The 18,952-nt window shown below is 24.6% G+C and overlaps 3 protein-coding genes across 7 annotated transcripts in view; 2 read left to right on the forward strand and 1 right to left on the reverse strand.

The window, feature by feature from the left end:
* Positions 1-86: 86 nt before the first annotated feature.
* On the reverse strand, positions 87-4,776 carry LOC123271810. 2 transcript variants are annotated; one of them, XM_044738240.1, is made up of 4 exons: positions 4,624-4,776; positions 3,286-3,317; positions 2,912-3,160; positions 87-212 (listed from the first exon to the last, which is right to left on the reverse strand). In XM_044738240.1, the coding sequence occupies exons 1-4, from the start codon at positions 4,625-4,627 to the stop codon at positions 123-125; spliced, it is 375 nt and encodes a 124-aa protein (XP_044594175.1). In that variant the 5' UTR covers positions 4,628-4,776; the 3' UTR covers positions 87-122. The 2 variants fall into 2 exon arrangements, with proteins under 2 accessions (XP_044594175.1, XP_044594176.1); XM_044738241.1 differs by lacking the exon at positions 87-212 and adding an exon at positions 942-1,165 and having other exon boundaries at positions 4,624-4,758.
* Positions 4,745-15,263, forward strand: LOC123271808. 4 transcript variants are annotated; one of them, XM_044738234.1, is made up of 10 exons: positions 7,900-8,095; positions 8,176-8,314; positions 10,603-10,972; positions 11,041-11,098; positions 11,180-11,366; positions 12,876-12,957; positions 13,042-13,273; positions 13,824-13,945; positions 14,836-14,990; positions 15,137-15,263. In XM_044738234.1, exons 1-10 carry the CDS (start codon positions 8,007-8,009, stop codon positions 15,200-15,202), a joined length of 1,500 nt encoding a protein of 499 aa, XP_044594169.1. In that variant the 5' UTR covers positions 7,900-8,006; the 3' UTR covers positions 15,203-15,263. The 4 variants fall into 4 exon arrangements, with proteins under 4 accessions (XP_044594172.1, XP_044594171.1, XP_044594169.1 ...); XM_044738235.1 differs by having other exon boundaries at positions 8,179-8,314; XM_044738237.1 differs by lacking the exons at positions 7,900-8,095; positions 8,176-8,314 and adding an exon at positions 4,745-4,827.
* Positions 15,264-15,876: 613 nt separating this feature from the next.
* Positions 15,877-18,952, forward strand: part of LOC123271806 (tyrosine-protein kinase transmembrane receptor Ror) — a 31,387-nt gene continuing 28,311 nt past the window's right edge. Inside the window, exon 1 of the mRNA XM_044738226.1 lies at positions 15,877-16,051. Coding sequence (XP_044594161.1) covers positions 15,982-16,051 — 70 coding nt within the window. The 5' untranslated portion in view covers positions 15,877-15,981. The remainder of the gene's footprint in view (positions 16,052-18,952) is intronic.

Consider the following 18,952-nt stretch of genomic DNA (forward strand, 5'->3'; position numbering starts at 1 on the left):
GTAAATATTAAATATAAATTTTATTATTCACAACGTTATATAGTACTTATAAGTTATGATGATAAGCTAAGTTTTTTTTTCGCTGGTCAATTTTAAATTTAACAATTTTTTAAGCTTGGTAATTAAGGTTCAGCCTTTTTTGAAGTATCAATAAATTTTGATAGCCTTGAACCATTGTATGGTGTATCGCTATTGGGTGGGTGGAGACGCATCTAAAAAAAAAATTATATATTTATAATACAAATATATATGAGTATATTGATACAGATATTTTAATTATAGTTTTAGATTTATAATTTTGCAATATATATGTTTAATATTAAGCTCATTAAATTTATTTAATTTATTATCATTAATATAATTTGTTATATTAAATATAACATCACTAAATATAACATCACAAATATCACTACTGATAATTATTTCATTTCTAAGTCAATTATTTAATCGTTTACTGGTTACATACCATGTGATAGTCCGAATCCGTAAAATTCCATTTGATAAAAAAAATAATATGTTTATGTGTATGGAAAATTTTATAAAAAAAAATTACCCACAATTTCTACGTACAATTTATGATAAAAGATACTTATATGATTTCCAATAAATAATTATATTAATATTTAATTTTAGTTGTTACGGCGTTAATTATAAAGCTTTTGTTTTATAAATTAAGGTATTATTATTATTATAGATATTAGTAATTGTAATTATTAATATTAAATTGAGATTATTATAATAAAATTGAATAATTGATTTGATAAATATTTGGTAGAAAAAAAATTAATTAATTATTTATAAATTCTGTCAATCCTTATGCAGCAATATGTTAATTTTAATAATAATAATTATTATTAAAATTATATTATTATTATTATTATTATTATTGTTATGTTAATTTAAAATTGATTAAATATTTAATTGTTTATTTATTTGTTTATTAAATAATAGTAATAATTGATAGCGTCGTATATTATTATTATAATTATTATTATTATTATTAGCTTGGATGGTATTGCCCATTAGCTTAGTGTATAATGTATCGTGTTATCCCGCATAGATGACGATGAATAGCGTCATATATAGCATCATGAATATTCATCTATTTGTCGGTGTACTCGTTGTCGAACGGCTCGCTGTCTGTTTCCAATTTTTTCATTCGTTTCTGAAATTCAAAACCAACACCATTAAAAAGCCTGCGCAATCTAAATTCAAAGCATGGACCACGTCTGCTGTTTTTTAGTTCCAACTTATTTCTTTTTTTTAATTAATTTATACAAGCAACCATGCAGTCACTATGTGACTGCCGTAACTTGTTAACTATAAATAAATGAAATTTTGCTTTATAAAATAATGATTTTTGTTAAATTGTACTGTACTTTCTTAACTATTGACGTTTTTAAAGATATAAGCTCACCCCGATGTTACACTTACTAAGAGCTTTCATACGAGTACCCACTTGAATTTTTGATATATTTTTCATATATACATATATATAATATATATAAATATATGAAAAATTGATGTGGGTACTTAAATGAAAAGTCTCAATGAGTATAATGTCGGGGTGAGCATATATCGTTAGAAATATCATTAGTTGACAAAATAGCAATCTCAGTTCTTAATTATTGACATTTTTAAAGATATAAGCTCATCCCGATGTTACACTTATTAAGAGCTTTCATTCGAGTACCCACATGCATTTTTGATATATTTTTCATACATACATATATATAATATATATAAATATATGAAAAATTGATGTGGGTACTTAAATGAAAGGTCTCAATGAGTGTAATGTCGGGGTGAGCTTATATCTTTAAAAATATCATAAATTGACAAAATGCAATCTCAGTTCTTAATTATTGACATTTTTAAAGATATAAGCTCATTTTGATGTTACACTCAAGAGCTTTCATTTGAGTATCAACTTGCATTTTTGATATATTTTTCATATATACATATATATATATATATATATATACATATATATAATATATATAAATATATGAAAAATTGATGTGGGTACTTAAATGAAAGGTCTCAATGAGTATAATGTCGGGGTGAGCTTATATCTTTAAAAATATCATAAATTGACAAAATGCAATATAATTTCTTTATTGACATTTTTAAAGATATAAGCTTATCCCGATGTTACGCTCATCAAGAGCTCTCATTTGAGTACCCACTTGAATTTTTGATATATTTTTCTTATATACATATATATAATATATATAAATATATGAAAAATTGATGTGGGTACTCAAATGAAAAATCTCGATGGGTGTAATGTCAGAGTGAGCTTATATCTTCAAAAATGTCAATAGTTCTCAAGATACAATGTCATTTCTTAGTTATGTTAAATTGCACTCTACTTTCTTAATTATTGACGTTTTTAAAGATTTAAGTCCATTCAGATGTTACCCTTATCAAGAGCTCTTATTTCAGTACGCACATGCTTTTTTATATATTTTTCATACATACATATACATAATATATGCAAATATATGAAAAATTGATGTGGGTACTCAAATGAAAGGTCTCGATGAGTATAACATCAGGATGAGCTTATATCTTTAAAAATGTCAATAGCTCTCAAGATACAAAGTCATTTCTTAATTATGTATCTAGAGATAGAGTATTTTCGAATGCAACCTAAATATCATGATAAAAATTGACTATTGGTGATAATGATATGAAATCATGAAAAGGCACAACTCTAGGTCAAGACTTTTCCAACGATACCAAATTTAACCATAAAAACCCATTTTATCAAATAAATACACTGGCTAAAAAATTTTGCTTATTCTCTTAATAATATATAGCTTATCTCTTAATAATATTATTCTCTAAATAATAGTCTAATATATAAAATAAATAAAATTTCCCTGTGAAATAATTAATTACTCACCATTATTCTGTACTTTTCTTTACAAGCATATTCAGTTTCATCAACGTCATTGTAACAATCGCTCTTGTAATCTTCAGGAATAGGCCCACCTTCAAATTGACAGAGTTTTGACAATGGTTTAGCTTTAACAATCATTTTTTCAAAACCCGTGGGTTTGTGTTGAGGACAATAAAATACATCTGGTGTATTTTTATCAAACACAATACTTTTTCTCATCATATCACCAGCATTTACAAATACAATTATGCTCTGAAATAAATTACACAATTTTAAATTATATATACAATACATTTCATAATAGTAACAATTGTTATCAAAAATCAACAACAAAACTAATTAAACAAGCCATTAAATTAAAAATTGATTTTACTTACGATTAAGAAAATTGCTGCAAGTCCCTGAGCACCTGTTAAAAATTAAATCAATAAATTAGAAAAATAATAATTACTTAATTTTTAAAAAATCCATGAAAATTAAGTTTAGCCGACTTCTAAAAATTTTTATAATTTTTTTTTATTAACAAAATTATTACAAAAAATTAAATTTTCATTTGTAAAAAAATTAAAAAATTCTAAGTGTAATTTAAAAAAATTATTTTTTAATTCTAATTTAATGAAATTAAAGTCTGCTGTCATTTAACAATTTTTTAATTTTATTTAATAAAGATATTTGTTCTGAAAAATTGTTTTTAAAAAATTGCATTTTCAATTTTTTTAAATTTCTACATGTCAATTTTTTTTCTTAATTTTTTTTGCACTAATTTAATTCTTTAAAAAATTCTAAAATTAATTAAATATCTGCTTCTTTAATTTTTAATAATACTAAAGTTAGCCGACGTTTTTAATTTTTTTTTTATTTATTAAATTAGAATAAAAAAATATTTTTAAAAAATTGCACTTACAATTTTTCCAGTTTTTTACAAATGAAATTTTTTTTTTTTATTATTTTGTAATAATTTTTTCAATAAAAAAAAATCTAAAAATTTTTTGATGTCGGCTAACTTAATTTTCATCTAATTTAATGAAAGAAAAAAAATCAAAAAAGTTAAAAATCTCGGCTAATTTTGTTATTATAGAAAAACCAACTGCCATATTGATTATTTATCTAAATAATTCTAGAACAATCTTTTTACTAGTAAAATATAATGAGCGGATATGAAAAAGAAAGTTAATAATTTACGCTACACTTTTATAACTTTATTTTTTATGATTATGAGTCAACAGTTTATAAATAAATATATATTAAAATTAATGACACTGAAGTTGACAGAGATTAGAAATTTTTTTAGAATTTTATATGAAAATTAAGTTAACTGATATCTAAAAATTATTAGAATTTTTTTTTATTGAAAAAATTATTACAAAAAAAAATTTAATTTGTAAAAAACATGAAAAACTGTAAGTGCAATTTAAAAAAAATATTTTATTCTAATTTTTTCAATAAAAAAAAATCAAAAAATTAAAAATATCGGCTAACTTTAGTATTATAATTTTATAGCAATTAAAAAATTATAAAAAAAAAATTTTATTAAAAAATTCCACATGAGAAAATTAATAAAAATTATAAGTGAAATTTTTTAGAAGCATTTTTTTATTGTAATTAATTTATTAAAAAAATTTTTTAAATTAGCAACTGATGACTAACTTCAGTATCATTATAATTATTGAATAATATATACTTTAATTTAAATAAAAAAGATTTTAAAAACTCACCCATGATTTGGTAAATATGTATCAGTTCGTTTGAAACTTTATAAAATAGTTTTGAAAGAACAAACGGAATTCTAAGTATATCACACCTGCAATCACCTGGTTACTTTCTGACTGAGAATAACTCTGAGTTAACTAGAATCCAGCGGACCAGCGAACCAGCAGAGCGTCCTTGTGCAACAGGCACAAAAATCAAGTGGGAGAAAGGTGCCGTTACCAGTTTTATTTAATAGTAAATAAGTACCATGATATATAACCAAGCTATTCTCCAATTAAATAAGAATTGAGAAAAATAATAATGACAGGTGTTATTATCTTGATAACAATTTCCATTCTATTTTAAATTTAAATATTCAATAGTAAAAGTTTATATTTGACACTCACTTTAAAAAAAATAATATAATAGAAAGAAATGATAAGACAAAAAATAAAATTCATTTGTAATAATAATAAAATGAAAAAAAAAAAGTTGACTTACTTTTTAAGGAATTGAAGAACAAAATTACGTTTATGGTAAGCAAAGGGGAATAAAATGAATAAAAGCGTAGGTGTCATGTGGGTTTCTCCGTACACCGCACATCGTGCTTAAGACTTGACTTGAAGATGTTCGTGTCACATGAATTAAAATTCGAACGTCACCGTAATAGGCAAGAAGAAAATGCAAGCTGACGTATTATAATAATGAAAATTAATGTAGCAGATATTTGATAATTTTTAACGAATAAATTATTACAGAAAATGAAAAAATAAATTGACATGAAGAAATTTTAAAAAATTAAAAGAATTTTTTGGAACAAAGTTGTTTGTTAAAAAAAATTAAAGAATAGTCAAGTGACTTAACTTTAATGTCATAAATACTAGCAACGTTAGAGTCACTACGTGACTGCCGTGACTTGTAAACTATAAATAAATAAAATTTTGCGGTATTAAATAATGACTTTTGTTAAATTGCACTGTACTTTCTTAACTATTGAGGGTTTTAAAGATATAAGCTCATCCCGATGTTACACTCATCAAGAGCTTTCATTTGAGTACCCACATGCATTTTTGATATATTTTTCATATATACATAAATATAATATATATAAATATATGAAAAATTGATGAGGGTACTCAAATGAAAGGTCTCGATGAGTGTAATGTCGGGATGAGCTTATATCGTTAAAAATATCATCAGTGGACAAATTACAAGGTCATTGCTTTATTATTCACATTTTTTAAGATATAAGCTCATCCTGATGTTACACTCATCAAGAGCTTTCATTTGAGTACCCATATGCATTTTTGAGATATTTTTCATATATACATAAATATAATATATATAAATATATGAAAAATTGATGAGGGTACTCAAATGAAAGGTCTCGATGAGTGTAACTCCAAGATAAGCTTATATCGTTAAAAATATCATCAGTGGACAAATTACAAGGTCATTGTTTTATTATTGACATTTTTTAAGATATAAGCTCATCCTGATGTTACACTCATCAAGAGCTTTCATTTGAGTACCCACATGCATTTTTGATATATTTTTCATATATACATAAATATAATATATATAAATAGATGAAAAATTGATGAGGGTACTCAAATGAAAGGTCTCAATGAGTATAATGTCGGGGTGAGCATATATCGTTAGAAATATCATTAGTTGACAAAATAGCAATCTCAGTTCTTAATTATTGACATTTTTAAAGATATAAGCTCATTTTGATGTTACACTCATCAAGAGCTTTCATTTGAGTACTAACATGCAATTTTGATATATTTTTCATCTATACATATATATAAATATACAAAATATATGAAAAATTGATGTGGGTACTCAAATAAAAGGTCTCTATAAGTGTAACATCGGGATGAGCTTATATTGTTAAAAATATCAGTAAACAAAATACAACGTGATTTCTTAATTATTGACATTTTTAAAGATATAAGCTCATCCTGATGTTACACTCATCAAAAGCTTTCATTTGAGTACCCACATGCATTTTTGATATATTTTTCATATATATAAATATATAATATATGGGTGATTCTCTGTAACGACGTCTTAAATCTGTACAAAAATTGTCCGACCAAATTATTTTTGATTTTATTAGAAAAAAAATTAACAAGGGCTCCAAAACTATCAGCTTAATTATAATAAATAATCAGCCGAATTAATTTTTGTTTTTTCGATATTTGTGTATCTTTTGCCATATAATATGACAGGGGACTGATTTTTTTTATCAAATTGAGAAAAATCAAGCAAACTATTTCAATGCATTCAACTTTTTAAGTTCTCAATGAATGTTTACATTAATTAGAATAATATTAAGACTTATGGATCCAATTTTATAAATAAATTCTAAATAAAAATAGTTGCCAGGGGACTGAGTTTTGAAGTGGCCCAGACACATATTTTCAGCACAAACGGTGCTTTGACACTAAATAAAATGACGATAAAGCGCTAACAGCCCTATGGTTATTAACTTAAGGCTAGTTAGATCCTTATAAACCTTACAAAAGGTAAAATAATACGCTAGATTTTTTTTTTGGCTTTGAACTTCTGGCAGGGGACTGATCTTAAAATGCCTGGGACAAACTTTGGTTTAATGAATTTAATGAAACAAATTAACTTTCGGTACTTTTTATTGAAGAAGATTGTTAGTTAACTAATTAAGTTTATAAACATTATGGACCAAATTATATATTATTGACGAATAACTTAAAATTTAATCTTAAAGTTTTAATTTTGGGACTGGGACAGCCCAGGGGACTGACATTTCGGTAGTTTACGAATTTATAGCAAAAAAACCAAAATTTATTCCATTTAAGTTTTCAATGCTCCAAATAGAAATGTTTTTTTACTTTCGTAATAAATTTTTTTTAGTAACAAAATAACAATTTTTCTAATAAAAAAATGCCCGGGACCGCAAAAAACATCCTTACAGAGAATCACCCATATATAAATATATGAAAAATTGATGTGGGTACTCAAATGAAAGGTCTCGATGAGTGTAATGTCGGGATGAGCTTATATTTTTAAAAATGTCAATAGTTCACAAGATACAAGGTCATTTCTTAATTATGTGATTAGAGATAGAGTATTTTCAAATGCAGACTAAATACTTATCATCATAAATTTAATATCGGTGAGAATGATATAAAATCTTGAAAAGGCACAAATTCAAGTATGACCTTGGCAATGATACTAAATTTTACTCAAAAAACCGATTTTATCATATGACTATCCTGGAAACAATATTTCTTATTCTCTTAATAATATAGATAATATGAAACATATGAACATAACAGCAGAATAAAAAAAAAGCATACAGTTTTTTTGTTTATTGATCAAGAAGCAATGTACTTCAATCAAGTTAATTTGATGGAAGTAAAAAATGATAAAATGCATCAACGTTAAAGCTATTGTAATTAATTTCATCTTCATTGTTACGCTGACGAATCCATCGAGTCTGGATGAATATAGGTATTTATATTGATTTATTAAGTGAATGTTAAATTAATATTTAATTTATAATGAGTAGTCAATAAACCTCGATCCTCCAGTAGAACAGTCGACAATAAGAACAACCAAAATGTTGGAAGTATCATCTTTGATGAGAACGACGTAACGAAAGCATGCTGGAATAATGAACAATTGACATTATTGATTAGCCGGAAAATATTTCAGGATTTATTGCCAGAGGTTTGTTTTTTAAAATATTTTTTTTTTTTTAACTTCTAGGTTATCAACAAATTTTTGAGGTATTTTGAGTAGATGTCAAAATAGATCATTTCAAAACGTACTATTTAAAGTATTGGCATCAGTTATACCATTGTAAAAAAATATAATCTTTTACGATCGAGTCTCGTTATGAGTCCTATTGAAATCAAGAGACATTTAAAATTTTTTTTATTAATTGAAATAGAACCAAAAAACTATGTATAAAAAATTGCTCTTTTAGTTTTTCAAATTTTCTAAATGTGGAATTTATCTTTTTATTTTTTGAAGTAATTTTTTTAATAAGAAAAATGCAAAAAAAATTGTCATTTTTAATGAACTGATTTTTATTTATATTGTCTGGAAAAAAGAAATACTAATTTGTAATATTTTTATTTTTTCAAGCAAAGTATAGTTACGAAAATTGACGATTCAGCAAAATAAATGCCGCATTTTTACGAGCTTATTACGATAAAGTTCACGTATCCACATTAACGTCGAACTTTTGCCGTATTGTCGGAATCGCGAGGAAATGTTCACATTTTTAGCTATAAAACTTGGAATGTACCGTTTTATTGAATTATGTTGCTAATTTGACATTTATTACATTAACAGCTATTATTATATATAAATCAGTTATTTTGCCCTCGATTCACTGTTAACATTTTATTAATGATGTCAACTTTTTTAATGGGTCTCTTTATTTATTTAAATCCATAATCAAGAGAAACGTATTGTCATAATACTAATTAACTATTCATTCGGTGCTAAATGTTAATTATGGTATAATTTATGGTTTTTCTCATACTAAACCTATATTATTAAGAGAATAAGAAAAATTTTGTCTCCAGGATAGTCATTGTAAAGGTCTTGACTTGAATTTGTGCTTTTTCAAGGTTTTATATCATTCTTACCAATAGTCAATTTATAATGATAAGTATTTAGGCTGCATTCTAAAATGCTCTATCCTCTAGATACATAATTAAGAAATGACCTTGAATCTTGAGAACTATTGACATTTTTAAAGATATAAGCTCATCCCGGAGTTACACTCATCGAGACCTTTCATTTGAGTACCCACATCAATTTTTCATATATTTATATATATATATATATATATATATATATATATATATATATATATATATATATATATATATATATATATTATATATGTATGTATGAAAAATATATCAAAATGCATGTGGGTACTCAAATGAAAGCCCTTGATGAATGTAACATCGGAATGAGCTTATATCTTCAAAAATGTCAATATTTAAGAAAGTACAGTGCAATTTAACATAATTAAGAAATAATTTTGTATCGTGTGAACTATTGACATTTTTAAAGATCTAAGTTCGCCCCGACATTACACTCATCGAGACCTTTTATTTGAGTATCCACATCAATTTTTCATATATTTTATATATTTATATATATTATATATTTGTATATATGAAAAATATATCAAAATGCATGTGGGTACTCAAAAGAAAGCTCTTGATGAATGTAACATCGGGATGAGCTTATATCTTCAAAAATGTCAATATTTAAGAAAGTACAGTGCTATTTAACATAAATAAGAAATGATTCTGTATCTTGTGAACTATTGACATTTTTAAAGATATAAGCTCACCCCGACATTACATTCATCGAGACCTTTCATTTGAGTACCCACATCAATTTTTTATATATTTATATATATAATATATATGTATATATGAAAAATATATCAAAATGCATGTGGGTACTCAAATGAAAGCCCTTGATGAATGTAACATCGGGATGAGCTTATATCTTCAAAAATGTCAATATTTAAGAAAGTACAGTGCTATTTAACATAAATAAGAAATGATTCTGTATCTTGTGAACTATTGACATTTTTAAAGATATAAGCTCACCCCGACATTACATTCATCGAGACCTTTTATTTGAGTACCCACATCAATTTTTCATATATTTATATATATAATATATATGTATATATGAAAAATATATCGAAAATGCATGTGGGTACTCAAATGAAAGCTCTTGATGAGGGTAGCATCGGGATGAGCTTATTCCTTTAAAAACGTCAATATTTAAGAAATTACAGTGCAATTTAACAAAAGTCATTACTTAATAAAGCAAAATTTTATTTATTTATAGTTTATAAGTTACGGTAGTCACATAGTGACTGCAAAGTTGCTAGTATTAAATAATTAAACATAAAAAATTATATATTGATGTACACTGTCGATTGTCATTGAATAAATAAATTAATTAAAATTTAGGTAGAAACACTTGATGCTGAAAATAATGAATTCCCTCTGTTAATTTTGGAGTACATGGACATCTGTTTGGGGATAGTTAAAAAATCAGCAACTGGTAGAATGAAACGATTATTGAAAAGAGCTTTGGCCGACACATTGGCCGGTTATCTTTACACTTACATTCTTCCTATGATAAGGAAATCTTATTACGCCGGTAATATTCAGTATGAAGATACTCAAGAACTTGTTGATTTATACTATGAAATATTACGATTCATGCATTCTGATGGAGTTGGTTGGATTAAACCTAAAAATGATATCCAATATGAAGGAGAACCCATTGCAATAGAACCTGATCCTGAAGCTTGTTCAAACTTGGTTCTATATCAAGGTAATTAATCTGATTACTGTTTTTAATGATATATTTTTAATTATTATTTATGTTACTTAATCGTATAGAAGGCGGAGCCTTTAATATACCGATACCCTTTCTTGATGACAACAATAACCCTGCCAGGTAAATGAATTGATAAAGAAGTAAGTAATTTAGTAATAATAATAATGATGATATTGATTATAATGATAATCCATTGACCAGTATAGCATTGCCATTCCAGAATGAAAGTCTTTTTTCTCTTTTTACCGAGAACTCGGCATTTATTCTGGTAAAATACTACAAAGCTGGTTACGGTTGTATATCATCTCCCCGAGAAAAAAGAGGAGGAGGTACAAAAGGCAATGTTAATAAATTTATAAAGCAATTTGACGATTGGTTAAATCAAGCTGTAAGTAATTTATTTATAGAAGATAATCTATAATATATATTTTTAGTAAAATTTTGTATTATTGCAATGCTCTTAACTTGAATTTGTGCTTTTTCAAGGTTTCATATCATTTTCACAGATAGTCAATTTATTATGATAAATATTTAGGCTGCATTTGAAAATAATCTATTTCTAGATACATAATTAAGAAATTACCTTGTATCTTGTGAATTATTGACATTTTTGAAGATATAAGTTCACCCCGACATCACGTTCATCGAGACCTTTCATTTGAGTACCCACATCAATTTTTCATATATTTATATATATTATATATATGTATATATGAAAAATATATCAAAAATACATGTGGGTACTCAAATGAAAGCTCTCGATGAGTGTAACATCGGGATGAGCTTATAACTTTAAAAATGTCAATAGTTAAGAAATGACATTGTATCTCGTAAACTGTTGAAGTTTTTAAAAATATAAGCTCATCCTGGAATAACACTTATCGAGATCTTTCATTTGAGTACCCACATCAATTTTTCATATATTTATATATATTATATATATGTATATATAAAAAATATATCAAAAATACATGTGGGTACTCAAATGAAAGCTCTCGATGAGTGTAACGGATGAGCTTATAACATTAAAATGTCAATAGTTAAGAAATGACATTGTATCTCGTAAACTGTTGAAATTTTTTAAAATATAAGCTCATCTGAATATACTTATCGAGATCTTTCATTTGAGTACCCACATCAATTTTTCATATATTTATATATATTATATATATGTATATATAAAAAATATATCAAAAATACATGTGGGTACTCAAATGAAAGCTCTCGATGAGTGTAACATCGGGATGAGCTTATAACTTTAAAGATGTCAATAATTAAGAAATGACCTTATATTTTGTCTACTGGTGATATTTTCAAAGATATAAGCTCACGCCGATATTACACTCATCGAGATCTTTCATTTTAATACCCACATCAATTTTTCATATATTTATATATATTATATATATGTATATATAAAAAATATATCAAAAATACATGTGGGTACTCAAATGAAAGCTCTCGATGAGTGTAACATCGGGATGAGCTTATAACTTTAAAGATGTCAATAATTAAGAAATGACCTTATATTTTGTCTACTGGTGATATTTTCAAAGATATAAGCTCATCCTGAAGTTACACTCAGCAAGACCTTTCATTTGAATAACCACATCAATTTTTCATATATTTATATATATTATATATATGTATATATGAGAAATATATGAAAATGCATGTGGGTACTCAAATGAAAGCTTTTGATGAGTGTAACATCGGGATGAGTTTATATCTTTAAAAATGTCAATACTTAAGAAAGTACAGTGCAATTCAACAAGAGTCATTATTTAGTAAAGCAAAATTTTATTTATTTATAGTTCATAAGTCACGGCAGTCACAGTGACCTGCCAGGCTGCTAGTTAGTATAGAATAGTTTAATTATTTAATTAAATTTAATCAGGTAATTTCGCATCTGGATGATGAAAAGTGGTATCCAGCATTCGGTGGAGTTTTACGAATAATAAAAAGTCTTAAAACAGCTGGTAATTAAATTTACTAAATTGATTATTAATTGGTAAAATAGATATTTGATTAGAACTAACATGCAATTAATTTGATTTATTTAGAAGAAACTACTCAAAGTTCAATTGACTATGAAGAATCCGATAATCCTATCGTAGGAGCTCCAATTAGTCCTACGTCAACATACTCACCGATTGAAGCAAATAAATCACACTGGTCGACGTGGGAAATAATTTTAATATTTGTAATATTCGCAGTATTATTGTGGCTGTTGGTTGGCATGTGTGTATTTTGTTGTAGAAAAAATTACTCAAATTATTACCGGGATGGAACACCGTAAGAATTTTTTTGGAAATTATTTACAAGTGGGGTTAACTCTATTTTAGGCCATAACTAGGTAAAAAATTAACATTTTCAAAATTTTTTTTTAATTCTGCTTATTTTTACGGCACATTTATGATAAAAAATGTCGTGTAAGAAAAAAATCAAGATTTCGATAGCTTTTTTGCCTTCAAAAGTTGGAAAAACTTTTGGCTCTCATATTTGTGGATAAAATTTTTATTTTATGTTTTTAATATATTTTTTTTTGAAAAGTACATAAAAAAACGAACAATTAAAAAAAAATAAAGTTGAATATCACAATTTTATAAAAAATTTATAAATTTTTTTGAAAATTTGTATAATTTGTTAAAATTGTTTTTTATGTATTTTTTTTATATATTTTTCAAAAATAAAAATATATCAATAAAATCAAATAGGAATTTCGTTCAAAAAAATGAAAATCAAAATGGTTGACCTCACTCGTAAATATTTACCTTTTTTTCACCAATCTTTAAAAAAATACCTTCTTTTTTCAAGGATTATTGATGTTTTCAATTTTTTACAGCTTTGCTGTGGTCTACAAAAATGACAAATGTATCAATCAGGAGAATGTTTTTTCTGGACGAGGCGCTAGACAGTCAATGTGGTCATGGAAGAAAAAATATTCAGATCTCGGCTGTCCGTGTGGTAAAAAAAAAAAAATTTTTATTTTTTTTAAGAAATTTTTTATGAAAATTATTTTTTATTCCAAGTAATTTTTTTAATGAAATGATCATTATTATTATTATAATTTAATTTATTTATAATAAATTAAATTATATTATAATAATTAATTTAAATAATTAATAATGCTCTTTAATAATTATAATTTAAATTATAATTATAATAATAGTAATAATAATTATTATTATAATTCTTCTTCTTCTTCTTCTTCTTCTTCTTCTTCTTCTTCTTCTTCTTCTTCTTCTTCTTCTTCTTCTTCTTCTTCTTCTTCTTCTTCTTCTTCTTCTTCTTCTTCTTCTTCTTCTTCTTCTTCTTTTTCTTCTTCTTCTTCTTTTCTTCTTCTTCTTTTCTTCTTTCCTTCCCTTCTTCTTCTTCCGTTCTTCTTCTTCTTCTTCCTTTCTTCTTCTTCTTCTTCCTTTCTTCTTCTTCTTCTTCTTCCTTTCTTTTTCTTCTTCTTCTTCTTTCTTCTTCTTCTTCTTCTTCTTCTCCTTCTTCTTTTCTTCTTCTTCTTTCTTCTTTCTTTCTTCTTCTTCTTCTTCTCCTTTCTTCTTCTTCTTCTTCTTCTTCTTTCTTCTTCTTCTTCTTCTTCCTCTTCTTCTTCTTCTTCTTCTTCTTCTTCTTCTTTCTTCTTCTTCTTCTTCTTCTTCTTCTTCTTCTTCTTCTTCTTCTTCTTCTTCTTCTTCTTCTTCTTCTTCTTCTTCTTCTTCTTCTTCTTCTTCTTCTTCTTCTTCTTCTATTATTATTATATTATTATTATTATTATTATTATTATTATTATTATTATCATTATTTAAATTATAATTATAAATAACACAAAATTTTTTTTTTATTATCGGTTAATCCAAACGTTTTAGGCAAAGAAGTTGATATTGAAGGAAGAGATGAAGAATTTATGGGTGCTACAGATTATCAAAATTACATGACAAATGAAGTTAATGAAAAAAAAAGAAAAATAGGTTTTAATTCAAAACCAACAGTTAAAAGTGCGCCAATTAAATATCACAATACGGTAATTTAATCCAATAGATTCCCTAGTAGTAGTGGTAGTAGTAGATATAGTAGTAGAAATAATGGAAGTGGTAGTATAGTAGTGACTAATTTAATAGAATAGAAGTAAAGGCAAGAGATAAAAAGTAAATACCCTTTAATTTACAGGATTCAGTTATGTCTACCTCGGGAAGAAGTAACTTTGCCGATAACTGTAACTCCTCACCCTCGTGAAGCTAAATGATTATAAATAAAATAAAATAATTTAAACTGTAAAAAATTCAGGGAAGAAAATTTATTTCTAAATATATATCTATATATCTATAATATATATTTCAACTGTGGTACATTAAGAAAGCGAGAGTAAAAGAAGTTAAAGAGAAAAAAAGGGGGCTTAAGGGAAAGGAAATGTTGAAAATACTTAAAGAGTCGGGAGGAAAATGATAAATGGAACGCGCAGGGGTAGTGCCATCTGGCAAGAACCTAGTACGTAGTCCGTATACACCAACAGCACAAGGGAGAGCTTGATAGTCGGGCTGGGACACTGATCCCAGTCCTCCGCGGTACGTCGATACGGACAGAGTGTTTTCCCCATCCGCGTAAGTGATTTCCATCAACAATAACACAAACCGCTGTCCAAGTTACTGTTTTTTAACACGTGACATTTGATTGATCACGTGTATCATCTTCGCTGTCATAATCATCTTCAGTAGCTCCGTTATAATAATAATAATAAAAATAATTAATTATATTTTTGTTATCAAGTGACTAGATCATTAAATTGAATTTATTTTTTTTTTTGCATTAAAATTTTTAAAAGCATCGGTTTGAAGCACCAAGATGAAAAGACTCTTCAGCAAATTACCGTAAGGACATCAAAGAAGAAGAAAGTAGAAGAGATTGTCGAGGGTTGCCATGTGCCCGAAGCAAATTCGCGACTTGATCTAAAAGAAAAAGGGAATTTCCTTTTTCTTTTTTTTTTTTGTTTTTGTTTTTCTTCTTGAAAAACAAAAATGAACAGCCGGAGTTATTGGATTTCTTGCAGCATTGTTTCGCTCTGCCTGTTTGCCACCACGTCAATAGGTACGTATACGTATTCACGTGCACGAGTAAATATTTTTGTGATATCGAACGACACACTTTCCATTCATTGAACTTGTCAATACAATGATGACGTTTGATTTATTATTATCACTGGTATTATTGTAATAGAGCGCTAATAGAAGGATTTATAAACTATTAATAATTTAATTAATATTTTTTAACATTCAATAAATATTTATTTGGGAAGGAAGTATATTTATTGATAGTTGATAAGTATTTATTACTAGTTAACAAATATTTATTAAGTTAATAAATATTTTGTTGAATTTGTTTCGCTTGCAATGTCATGTGATATGAAGATTGCTTGTAAACAAAAATCATCTTTGTAAATTATTTGCATTAATTATGTTACATTATAATAACTTTTATTATAACATACCGAATTTTATCACAGCTCGTAATTATTTTTTATATTTTTAAATATTAAAAACGTTAATTTATTTAGTGAATTCAATTATTTTCATGAATTTCAACTATAGAGTTGTAAAAAGTGTCAAAGGAAAATTGCTATTTTTGCTTTTGATTTTAAATAAATATTTATTAACAGTTAAGAAATATTCATTAACCATTAATAAATATTTATTAACAGTAAATAAACTGTACTTAATAATTACTTATTAACTGTTAACAAATATTTATCAACATTTAATAAATAATTTATTAACTGGTAATAAATATTTATTAAATCCTATGATGTTAAAAAATCATTTATTAACAGTTAATGAAGCTTATTAAATATAAACGAATCCTTCTATCGCTGTACACTGATAGAAGGATTTCTAACTATTAATAATTTAATTTATTTGAAAACAATTATTTAATTTATTAAATTTTAATAAATATTTTTTAACATTAAATAAATATTTATTTGGGAGAAAAGTACATTTATTAATAAGTAATAAGTATTCATTAATAGTTAACAAATATTTATTAACTATTCATATGATATCAAGATTGCTTGTAAACAAAAATCATCTTTGTAAATTATTTGCATTAATTATATTACATTATAATAACTTTTATTGTAACATACCGAATTCTATCACAGCTCATAATTATTTTTTATATTTTTAAATATTAAAAACGTTAATTTATTTAGTGAATTCAATTATTTTCATGAATTTCAACTATAGAGTTGTAAAAAGTGTCAAAGGAAAATTGCTATTTTTGCTTTTGATTTTAAATAAATATTTATTAACAGTAAATAAACTGTACTTAATAATTACTTATTAACTGTTAACAAATATTTATCAACATTTAATAAATTATATTTAATAAATAATTTATTAACTGGTAATAAATATTTATTAAATCCTACGATGTTAAAAAATCATTTATTAACAGTTAATGAAGCTTATTAAATTTAAACGAATCCTTCTATCACTATACACTGATAGAAGGATTTATTAACTATTTATAATTTAATTTATTTGAAAAAAATTATTTAATTTATTAAATTTTAATAAATATTTTTTAACATTAAATAAATATTTATTTGGGAGAAAAGTACATTTATTAATAAGTAATAAGTATTCATTAATAGTTAACAAATATTTATTAACTATTCATATGATATCAAGATTGCTTGTAAAGAAAAATCATCTTTATAAATTATTTGCATTAATTATATTACATTATAATAACGTTTATTATAACATACCGAATTCTATCACAGCTCATAATTATTTTTTATATTTTTAAATATTAAAAACGTTAATTTATTTAGTGAATTCAATTATTTTCATGAATTTCAACTATAGAGTTGTAAAAAGTGTCAAAGGAAAATTGCTATTTTTGCTTTTGATTTTAAATAAATATTTATTAACAGTTAAGAAATATTCATTAACCATTAATAAATATTTATTAACAGTAAATAAACTGTACTTAATAATTACTTATTAACTGTTAACAAATATTTATCAACATTTAATAAATAATTTATTAACTGGTAATAAATATTTATTAAATCCTATGATGTTAAAAAATCATTTATTAACAGTTAATGAAGCTTATTAAATTTAAACGAATCCTTCTATCACTATACACTGATAGAAGGATTTATTAACTATTTATAATTTAATTTATTTGAAAAAAATTATTTAATTTATTAAATTTTAATAAATATTTTTTAACATTAAATAAATATTTATTTGGGAGAAAAGTACATTTATTAATAAGTAATAAGTATTCATTAATAGTTAACAAATATTTATTAACTATTCATATGATATCAAGATTGCTTGTAAAGAAAAATCATCTTTATAAATTATTTGCATTAATTATATTACATTATAATAACGTTTATTATAACATACCGAATTCTATCACAGCTCATAATTATTTTTTATATTTTTTAATATTAAAAACGTTAATTTATTTAGTGAATTTAATTATTATCATGAATTTCAACTATAGAGCTATAAAAGTGTCAAAAGAAAATTGCTATTTTTGCTTTTGATTTTAAATAAATATTTATTAACAGTTAAGAAATATTCATTAACCATTAATAAATATTTATTAACAGTAAATAAACTGTACTTAATAATTACTTATTAACTGTTAACAAATATTTATCAACATTTAATAAATTATATTTAATAAATAATTTATTAACTGGTAATAAATATTTATTAAATCCTACGATGTTAAAAAATCATTTATTAACAGTTAATGAAGCTTATTAAATTTAAACGAATCCTTCTATCACTATACACTGATAGAAGGATTTATTAACTATTTATAATTTAATTTATTTGAAAAAAATTATTTAATTTATTAAATTTTAATAAATATTTTTTAACATTAAATAAATATTTATTTGGGAGAAAAGTACATTTATTAATAAGTAATAAGTATTCATTAATAGTTAACAAATATTTA

Source organism: Cotesia glomerata, linkage group LG9 (assembly GCF_020080835.1).
Source record: "Cotesia glomerata isolate CgM1 linkage group LG9, MPM_Cglom_v2.3, whole genome shotgun sequence".
NCBI lineage: Eukaryota > Metazoa > Arthropoda > Insecta > Hymenoptera > Braconidae > Cotesia > Cotesia glomerata.